The 11192-nt window shown below is 31.8% G+C and overlaps 1 protein-coding gene across 10 annotated transcripts in view; it reads right to left on the bottom strand.

Annotated features, from left to right (window-relative positions):
• Myo9a (myosin IXA) overlaps nucleotides 1–11192 on the bottom strand; it is a 261808-nt gene that overhangs the window by 187336 nt on the left and 63280 nt on the right. For all 10 annotated transcript variants that reach the window (XR_007343894.1, XM_048793402.1, XM_048793403.1 and 7 more), the window contains exons 6-8: nucleotides 5222–5321; nucleotides 3635–3691; nucleotides 47–144 (exon numbers count right to left, since the gene is read on the bottom strand). Coding sequence is in view for 9 of the 10 variants with exons in the window: in XM_048793402.1 (XP_048649359.1) it covers nucleotides 47–144; nucleotides 3635–3691; nucleotides 5222–5321 (255 nt within the window). In the remaining variant the exon portion in view is untranslated. The remainder of the gene's footprint in view (nucleotides 1–46; nucleotides 145–3634; nucleotides 3692–5221; nucleotides 5322–11192) is intronic.

The following is an 11192-nucleotide window of genomic DNA, read 5'->3' as shown; positions in this document are numbered from 1 at the left end:
AAAAAAAAAAAAAAAAAAAAAAAACAAATACAAGAAATAAACTCACTGTCTTCTTGTCTTCGGAAGAAATCCTACCATTTCCATGGCCAGTTGTAAGCGTTCAAAGTCATGTCTCAAATCTTCTCCCTCCACCGAGAAGCAATTCTGCGTTAGATAAAAAGAGAAAAAAAATCAAAATTACTATTAAATAATGTAGACCATTAAGAAATATGGTAATTTAAGATAAGTACATGTATGTATAAATGCAAATTAAAACTGGTAGACTATTTATACATACCTGGATTCATTATATTTCCTATCTGACTACAGAGGTATGCAAAGTAAACACATACCTACGAAAATATCAGTAAGTTACCTTTTCTCCCCCTTTCACAATTTTCAAGACAAAAATCTCAAAAATTACTTAAAATAGAGTGTTATAGGTACTTACAAGGTATGTTAATACCAAGTTTGATTTTAAGTAATTCTGAAGAATTAAGAGACTCATATTATTTAAGAGAGCTCAAGTCTACGAGCAAATGTTATTTATTCAACAAATAAAATTTAACAAGTACCCATCACATTCAAGGCACTGAACTAAATCCTGGTGATACAAAAATAAATCTTAGAACAGGCAGTAATGTAAGTGAGAATAAGATCATAGATTTACATAATATGAAGCATTTTAAATTATGTATTATATTATTAGCTATATTTCTATTATTTCACAGTTTCTAAGGAAAGAATAAAAATAACATGGCAATCAAGCAAAGAAAGAAAGAAATACACATAAAAGTTTTTATGAAATTCTCAAAAAATACATATGAGTCAGTAAAAAAGTTATGGAGTAGCAGTAAAAACATTATTTTATTTAACCTTTACATTTCAGTTCCCAAAACAAACAGTAACGCAGTGTGGATGTAATCTAAATCTTTAAAACCTTTTTACTACATGTTCTCACATTACTTTGTACTTACAGAGTCAAACACCTCTTACATTTGTGCTTATAAATGCCTATTTTCCTAGGTAATGCTCCATAAAGAACTCAATGAATCTGTCTTATTCATTGCAGATCTCAAGCATCAAGTCAACCCCAAGAGGAATTACTGAAGTAAATACATAATCATTTAATCTTAAAATCCTACCTCGTATTTCAACCCTAAAATTCCAAGCTTAGTTCAGATAAATAAAACAATCAGGTGAAACTGACCATTTATACTAATGACCATTTATATTGATAGACCAGCTTTAAAGAAGGATAGTAGACATCCAACAAAATGATATCAGTATTTATTTTCCACATTTTACAACTGAGAAAACAAAGGTTAAGACATGTTAACAGCAATAAAAATAACTTCTGTTTAAGTAGATTATACCATTTGAATATGGAAAATCTGTACTTACTAAATATCTACTTGATATGTATAATTGCACTAAATCCTCAGAAAACAGAGGTAATTAATATACATTTATAGACAAGAAAACATTTAGAATTTTAAAAACTTGCCCAAAGTCAAAATCTTATAAACCACTTCCAAATCCTGTGCTCTCTTCCCTACAACCCTGAAGCCACTTACTTAATAGGGGTAACCCTTAAAAGGAATTAAATCACCATTCAATTGCTAACAACAGTTACCTCATAAAAATCAATTTTCTCACTATAGGTTCCCTTGGGAGCACTCATATAACATTACAAAATATATACATCATGCAGCACAAATGGTAGAACAGTCCTTCAACAATCCTCTCAGGATATAATGCTAGTTACATAAATTCTAGTAACTCATAGGAAAAGAAAGTTTAGCTTGTTCCCAAATGTACCAGAGTTAAGTGTTAACAGGCTAAAACTACAGGATATTCAGAATGACTGATTTATTAACCAACTTGTAAGAACAAGAATCAGAACATAATCAAAGTTCAAACTAAAACAGATTTGAAAATACAATAAGCAGGAGAATATTGATGAAAGCAATATTAAAAGATTAGATTAAGGTCATAAAAATCTTCTCAAGAGAAAAGATGGATAACAATTTCAGTGATGGCAGCAAACAGTAACAACCAGTTTTTCTGCACTTAGTGTTCAGAATTCTATCAAGCTTTTCATATGCATTGTTCAAATTAATATTTCCCCTTAAGATAAGAATGAAAGAATTAAGCAACCTTTCTGAGGAGCTCAAAACTAGTTAAATGGAGGTACTTTACTTCAGAGCCCAAATTCTTAAACATTACTTACACCATCTCTGAACAAATGTAGATCAGTTCCTGTCCTGCCTACATTCCAAAGATAACCAATTCACTTGATGTAATAAGGGAAAGATGGAAAGGAGGAGCATCTTAACAATGGCAAAACAACTTAAAATTTGTCTATTAAAATTCATCAGAATTTTATAAATTTAAATGTATAGAATTTATTTCTCAAAATGTTATATCTAAAATCAAACTTTTCTTGATTGTGAAATGGTAATGTAATTAAACTTTACCTAAGAGAGAAATTAATATCCACACAGATTGGTCATTCTAAAGTGAAAATAGACTACTTTTTTAATATTTATTTTCTAGTTGTAGTTTATTTTATTTATTTATTTTTATGTGGTGCTAAGGATCAAACCTAGGGCCTTGTGCATGCTAGGCAAGCACTCTACTGATGAGCCACAACCCCAGCCCCAGAAAACAAGATTACTTTTGCAATTAGTGGAACTTATAATCACATGCAGAGAGAATTAAAGCTGTGGATTTTTAAAGCAAGGACTAAGACATGTTATGCTTTCAGGAATAAATTTAATAAATTAATTCATTAATTATTAATAAACATATCTGTGTTTTTAGCCTTTACATCTTATCTAATTAAAAACTGAATCAACAAAGTTTTTTGTGTTCTTTTTACGGCTAGAAACTTGTCTTTATAAAATATAACAAGTAAAGCTCAATTTACCCATTTTTATATGTCCTTAAATAACTCAATTTTTTTTTCCTTTGTTTTTAAGAGAGAGAGAGAGAGAGAGAGAGAATTTTTTAATATTTTTTTTTTAGTTTTTGGCGGACACAACATTTTTGTTTGTATGTGGTGCTGAGGATCGAACCCGGGCCACACGCCATGACAGGCGAGCGCGCTACTGCTTGAGCCACATCCCCAGCCCTTAAATAACTCAATTTAAACCCTAAAAATCTTATAGGAATTTCAATACTTAACTTTTTAAACATTTTATTAACCCAAGTAGCCTGTTGTGCAATTTTTAAAAAGAAGAAAAATATACATGCATTCATTTTGTGAAAAGATTGTTGGCACAGGAAACAGGAATAACGTAATTTTTTTAAAATAAATAATCACTACTCATAATATGTGGTGTAATAAAACAGCTAAATAGTAAATTTTTTAAATCTCAGAGAAAATAACATAATTCATACAGATCCATACATAACAATGCTGCAGTTCATTATCAAAATAAATACTAAATGTAGATTAAACATTAGCAAATTTTAAAATATCCAAAATTGTAAACTGGTTTTTAATCAAACCATATACATATAAATCAATCATTCAGAGAAATCAAATACTGACTGATCTTCTTTCCTAAACTGTTTTCAAGATGTATATAAATAAGCAACATGAGGGCCTTTTAACAGGAACACATAATATTTAGGTACTTGTACTGACCGGCTCATAGTCATAGCAATAATCATCCCAGCTCTGTCTGAGGGGTTTCTTTGTTATCTGAAAGTAAGGCAGATTAGTTAGGCAGAAGTTATTAAGTAATGGTACACTTCTCTAACAATCTCTTAGATGTTATGTGCAGGTAGCACTACTGCTATCTAAATAGAAGTTACTTTGTATAGCAATATAAAATAAGAAAGAAGCATTCAGATCATGGGAGATCATATATTATTCTGTCCAACCCATATATGCTACTGTCCACTGACTCTGATATTCATCAACTGATAAATCCCACATCCTATGAATACTGATATTAGAAGGAAACAGAACTCTGGATTTCCTACTACTAACAACTATCAACTCATTTATGGATGATTACTACCTTGCAAAGAAGAAAATATTTAATCACCCAAATACCAAGCAAGTAATTTAAACAGAGAAGGAAAAAAAAGCAGAAACAGAATTGGCAATTTTTTTAAATTTTCTTAATTCTGCCTGGTAAAAATGTCTATTATTATATCATATATAAATGGTATTTTGAATAACTTTGAAATTCTTGATATATTAATATAAAGCTAAGGAAAATTATATTAACATGTAATTTCAAGATTAAGAAATATAAGTTATACAGTACACTCTTAGGAAAAATCTAAGGTGTTACTTTCATAACACTAAATACAACCTATAATCTTTGAGTCATCATTAAAGTATTAATTAATTTAAAAATCTACATATGTATTTTTTAATTACCATAAAGAAATTTTTTCCATAGACATTATATTTTGCATCAAACAAAAAATAAGGAGAGACAATCTATTAAATGGTCCCGTTATAGCAATTCCATTAATACTGGTTTTAGAATTTTTGTTAATATGAGGAATAAAATTAGAGAAATCAATGTTATGAAAATTATGAGAATCACTCCTTATTTTGGAAGCTTAGGGGTAAATATTGAATTTTAAAGAAATATTTAAATTCTTTAATTCATTTGCCTTTCAAATTTTTTTCTTTTTTTGTCTCATTTTAAAAATGAGACAAGGTCTCACTATTTTGCCCAAGCTGGGCTTGAACTTGAAATCCTCCTGTCTGAGGCTGCAGGTACATGTCACCACACACAGTTAGAGGAATTTCACACTAAATGTTTAAAAAAAAAAAATTCATTAAATTGTAAAGTCAAACTCTTAAATCAGTGTCATAACATCCTGCAAAGAGGTAGTTGCATTAAGACTGTAAAACATGCAAATCAGGTTTCAGGTAATCCCTTTATAAAGGACAATCATTACTCTGTAAAAAGTAAATCACTTTGGCAAAATCACTTTTCTCATACGGAATAATACCAATAAGCAACTTATCATATTCCATCACAAAACACAGAAAGAGTACATATAACTAATTTTTAACACACAAGGGTGATGATAATTTGTATATTTGAAAATTGCATCATATAAATTTTTAAATTGTATGTATGAAAATGCTAGTTAATATCCATTACCAGGTTTGGGAAAGAAAAGACTAGGAAATAAAAGCTTTCTTCAAGGATGAAAATTTAACATGCCCTACATTTCAAAATGCTTTTCCTGAATATCTCACCTGATTGAGATAATGATATTCCTCTGGCTGTTTAAGATGAAATGCTAACCTCTCTTCTTCACTTGCTCCTGCCAGAAGGTAATAGAATACATGATAGTTCCTATTGGAAACAAAGAAAAGTAAAGCCTTATAAAATGAATGTGGGATTTACAGTAATCATTTTACAGGAAAAAATGAGGAAACATTATTTAGTAAAATGAATTAGAAGGGCTTAATTTTTAATACAAATGTAATGGATTCAATATTTAAGTTTTCCTACAAAAGAGAATGATGTTTTAGGTTCAGAATGTAAAGGAGAGGAACAAAGGTAGCAAAATGTCGTTCTTATAACAAACGAGAAAACTTGCAAATTTGTCAGAATTAACTTCTTCATAACTCTGTAAATTTTTAAAAAAATTGCAACGATCACCACTCATGATGGCATATGCCTGTAATCCCAGCTGCTCCATGAGGCTGAGGCAGGAGAACTGCAAGTTCAAAGCAAAAGCAAGGCACCAAGCAACTCAATGAGACCCTGTCTCTAAATAAAATACAAAATAGGGCTGGGGATGTGGCTCAGTGGTTGAGTGCCTCTGAGTCAATCCTCGGTATTCCCAGTCCCCAAAAATTGCAATTTCACCAATTTATCAGTAGTCTTGAAAACCAACAGCCTGCAATCATGGTGGCCACCAGAAGACTGGCAACCACCAGAAGGGATGTAACAGGGTTGAAGCTTATTCAAGGACTCATTCCCTAAATACCAATATTCTAATTGTCTGGTTTTTCCTCAAAGAAGCCATATATTCAAGTCTCTTTTTATATGACCTGATGGAATTCACATAGTTGGGGTAAATAAGAGGTTAACAACAACAAAAAAAAAAACACTTAAGGTGAAAAATTCCAATATATTTCTGGCAATCAAAGAGACCAAACACATGCATAAGCTGTGTACTAGACTAGGATTGTATGTACAAAGACCAGTTGAGGTACAAAGACCAGTTGAGGTACAAACTCTCAACTCTATCTAACCTTGAAGGTCTGGACAAGCAAGAAATAAAGACTAAGGTGGATTTAAAATATGCCTAGCAGCTGAGTATTGAAGGCACAACCTTCATCAGATACACGGAGAGCCTTGTGGTGAAGAGTAGAAGACTTATTTATTTCCAAACATTTAAAGAAATCTCTGTCCAATCATTAACTGACAACTAAATGAAATAAGCACTCAATGATCACACTCAAAAAAAAAAATACAGATTTTACAAAGTTGGTTCAGAAAAGTCATGAAATAGTCAAACAGAAATAAAAACAATTACAAAACCTGAGAGAGGAAAAATCCATCTCCAGGGTTGCTACATTATATGATTTAAAATGTCCAATTTTCAATAAAAAATTATGACACACGCAAAGGAATAAGAAAATATAGCAAAGTAGAAAAAGGAGAAAAAAATCATTAGTAATTGTCTCTAAGAAATCCCAGACATTACACTTATCACAAGATTTTAATCAGCTATTTTTTTCCTTTTTTATGTGTGTGTGTGGTGCTGGGGATTGAACCCAGGGCCTTGTACATGCAAAGCAAACACTCTACCAAATGAGCTATATCCCCCAGTCCTTTTTTTCCTTTTATTGGTCCATTATAGTTGTAAATAATATTAGGTTCATTTTTACATAGTAAAACATGCATGAAATTTAATTTATTCCATTTCAGCCTCCAGTACCCACCCTGCCCGCCTCCTCTATTCTGCTTCTTCTCCTCTACGAGTCTACCTTGCAATCACATATATGTTTTTAATTAATGCTTTAGAGATATATATAAAAATGAAATTCACGGTGATATATTTATACATGTACATTGCATAATTTTGTCAAATTCCTTGTGCATTTCCCCCCCTTTCCTGTCCCTCCTTCTTCCCCTTAAATTTCTTTCTACTCCTCTGATCTTCCCTCTCTATTGATCTGATAGCCAACCCCCCCAACACACTTCTTCTTACCCATACTTTGCTCCACCTTTGGCATATAAGAGAGAATATTCAGCCCTTGATTTTCTGAGACTGGCTTATTTCACTTACCAGTTCCATCCATTTATCACCAAATGCTATAAGTTCATTTTCTTTCTTTCTTTCTTTCTTTCTTTCTTTCTTTCTTTTACTCAGCCACCTTACTGATGGCCACCTGAACTGGTTTCATAACTTGGCTATTTTGAGTTGCACTGCTATTAACACTGATGTGGCTCTATCACTAGAGTATGCTGTTAAACAACTATTTTAAATATAACCAAAGACTAAAGAAAATCCTATTTAGTGAAATAAAGTATAACAATAATATCTCAACAAATAGACTATTTAAGAAAATAATCAAAAAGAAATTTTGGAATTGAAAGATATAATTGAAATGAAAATTTTTGTAAAATGGTTGCTGAGTTCAATAATAGATATGAATAGGCAGAATAAATAATTGGTGAACTTGAAAGAATCATTGAACTTGAAGGAAGAAAGGTCAATCAGACTAGTCTGAAGAAGAATAAGAACAAAAATGAAGAAAAATGGACAGTCTCAGTCCATCATTAAAAAGAACAATATATATATATTATATAATATATATTTTATATTTTACATATATACATATATATATATATATATATACACACACACACACACACACATATATATATATATAAAACGAGAAGCCCAATGTAAGAAAAGAATAGGGAGCAGAAACAATATTTGAAAAATAATTGGCAAAAACTACCCCTTGTGATGGAAAACAATCTGCACATCTCTTAGGGTTTGGAACTTGAATGCAACCCCCAAGACTTGAGTGATTGGATCAAGAGGGCTCCAACTTCACAAGTGGTTTATTCCATTAATAGCTGAATGAAAGTGGTGGAAACATAGGTGCTGGAGCAAAATTAAACGAAGTAGGTCACTGAGTGTGCTCTAGAAGGGAATTTCTTATCTTGCACCATCACGCACATGTCTGTGCACGCTGCGCCTGTCTTCCTTTCTTTCTCTCCCTCTTCTCTGTTCATGCCAGCTTTCCTCCAACACACCCTTCTGACACTGATACTGGGTCTCTCCTCAGGTCCAAAGCAATGGAGCCAGCCAACCATGAACTGAAACCTTTGAAATCATGAGCTAAATATTATCTTTCTTCCTCTAAGTTGTTCTTTCCAGGTATATTTGTCACAGTTGCAAAAAGATAATTCAACATCCAAGAAACTCAACAAATTCCAGGGAGGATAAACTCAAAAAATTTCACGCCTATGCAAACCAAAACTGTTGAAAGATAAGTCCAAAAAATTTGGAAGCACCAAAGCATTATAGCTTATCAAAATATTCTAAAATAAGATTGACAGCTAGTTTGTCATAAGGAACTATGGCAAAGGGATAACACAGTCAAAGTGCTTTAAGGGGAAAAAAACCTGTCAACCACCAATTATGTATTCAGAAAATTATCCTTTAAATATCATAGAGAAATTAAAACATTCTCAAATATACAAAAACTAAGATTCCATAGTTAGCTGTTGGGCCCTGCAAAAAATATTAAGGGGAGTTTTTCTGGCTGAATTAAAAGAGTATTTTTTTAAATATTTATTTTTTAGTTGTAGTTGGATATTTATGTATGTATCTATCTATCTATCTGTCTATCTATCTATTTATTGTATATGTGGTGCTGAGGATTGAACCCAGGGCCTCGCACATGGTAGGCAAACACTCTACTGCTGAGCCACAACTCCAGGCCCTTAAAAGGGTATTAAGGAAGATTTAACTAAACATAAAGAAATAATAAAAACACTGGTAAAAGTACCAATAAATTTAAACATAGGTAAATTTAAAAGAAAGCATACATTTTTTGTTTGTAATGCTTTTTCTAATAAACTTAAACCGCACTGAGCAATAATTATGAAATCTAAGTTAATGAATGTACCACTGTAAATATGTAATCTGCATGAAAATAACAGCACAAAATGGGAAAGAACAGATCAACAGAAATACAATTTTTTGTACACTATCAAAATTTAGTTGTTATTAATCCAAACACAACTGTTACAAATTCAGATATTAACTATAATCCCCAGGGAAACCACTAAAAATTTACTGAAAATAATAAAATAAATACCAACAGAAATAAAATGGTACCATAAAAAATATTTGCTTAACACAATACCAGTACTAGGAAAATAGATGAAGAAAAATATCATAACACATTCAGAAAACAAAGAGCATAAGAATATTCTACTGTAATAGTAATTACATAAAATAGAAGTGGACTATACGTTCTATCCAAAAGCAGATAACTGGCAAAGGATTAAAAACAAAACTTAATCAAACTACATGCTACCTATAGGAAACACTCTTGAGATTCAAAGACAAATAAGTTGAAAATATATAAAAAATATAAATTTCCAAACTTCCCATATATAACATGCAAACAGAAACCAAAAGAAAGCTGGAGTATCTACACTAATATTGGATGAAATAAGACTTTTAAACAAAATTTGTTCCTAGACACATAAGACAAATCCATCAAGATACAATAATTCTAAATATAAATGCAACTTAAGCTGAGCCCAAAAATATATAAGGCAAAAAGTGGAAAGAACCAAAGGAAGAAATAGACAACTCAACAATGATGAGAGGCTTTAATACTCCAATTTCAATAATGGATGAATAACCAGACAAAAGATCAATAGGAAAAAAGACTGAAAAATACTACCTAACAATCATCTATAGAACACTTTCCAACAGAAGGATATACATTTTCTTGAGTTCACATGAAACATTCTCCATAAACCATATGTCAGACCATAAAATAAGTCTCAATTAAGGAAACTGAAATCATACAACACCCACTTCAACCACTTCACAATAAAATTAGAAATCAAAAGCAGAAATCTCTAAAATTCACAAATATGTGGAAATGAAATAACACTCTCATAAATAACCAATGGATTCAAGAAGAAATCACAAAGGAAATACTTTCAGATCCACAAAAATATTAATACCCCTTAGTATCTATCAAGGATTAGTTCTAAGACACCCCTTCACCTCCAGATACCAAAATCTGAAGATGTTCAAGTCCATTATATAATAAAATAGCACACAATTTGCATATAAAATATGTACATCTTCCAATATGCTTTAAATCATCCCTCAGCATAATACCTAATACAATGTAAGAAAAATAATTGCATTACTATAATATTTAAAGAATAATGAAAAAAACTGCGCATTTTCAGTACAGATGCAAATTTTTCCCAAATATTTTCAAACTGAGATTGGTTGAATCCATAGATGTAGAACACACGGATACAGAGAGCCAACTACATGCCAAAACAGGGGAAATAGCTGAAGCAATGTGTTAATGGTTTGTATTTGAGGTATCCCCTAAAAGCTCATGTGTGACGCAATGAAAGAGGTTTAGAAGAGAAATGATTGAGTTATGAGAGTCTTAACCCAATCCATGAAATAATCCCCTAATGAGATTAACTGAGTGGTAACTGTAGGTGTGTAGGGTGTGACTGGAGGAGGTGGGTCTCTAGGAGTGTGCCTTTGAGTTAAGTATTTTGTATCTGGGGAGGGGAGTTTCTATCCCTCTCTCTCCTGATCATCATGTGAGCTGCTTCCCTCTGCCACACTCTTCTGCCATGATGTTTAACCTCTCCTTGAGCCCCAAGGAATGGAGCCAGCTGCCTATGGACTAAGTCCTCTGAAACCCTAAGCCCCCAAATAAATTTTTGCTTCTCTACAGTTGTTCTGGTTGGATCTTTTAGTCAAAGGAGTGAAAAAGCTGACTAAAACACAGTGATTTATACCTGTAAACCTTTATTAAAAGAAAATTATGGGGCTGAGTCTGTGTCTCAGCGGTAGTGCACTCGCCTAGCACTTGCAAGGTGTTGGGTTCGATCCTCAGCACCACATAAAGATAAAAACAAATAAAAATAAAGGTATTGTGTCCAACTACAACTAAAAAAAAAAAAAAGAACAAAGGC

The sequence above is a fragment of the Marmota marmota genome, unplaced genomic scaffold, assembly GCF_001458135.2.
Source record: "Marmota marmota marmota unplaced genomic scaffold, marMar, whole genome shotgun sequence".
Classification (NCBI taxonomy): Eukaryota; Metazoa; Chordata; class Mammalia; order Rodentia; family Sciuridae; genus Marmota; species Marmota marmota.
This window is presented reverse-complemented; position numbering and strand designations above follow the sequence as displayed.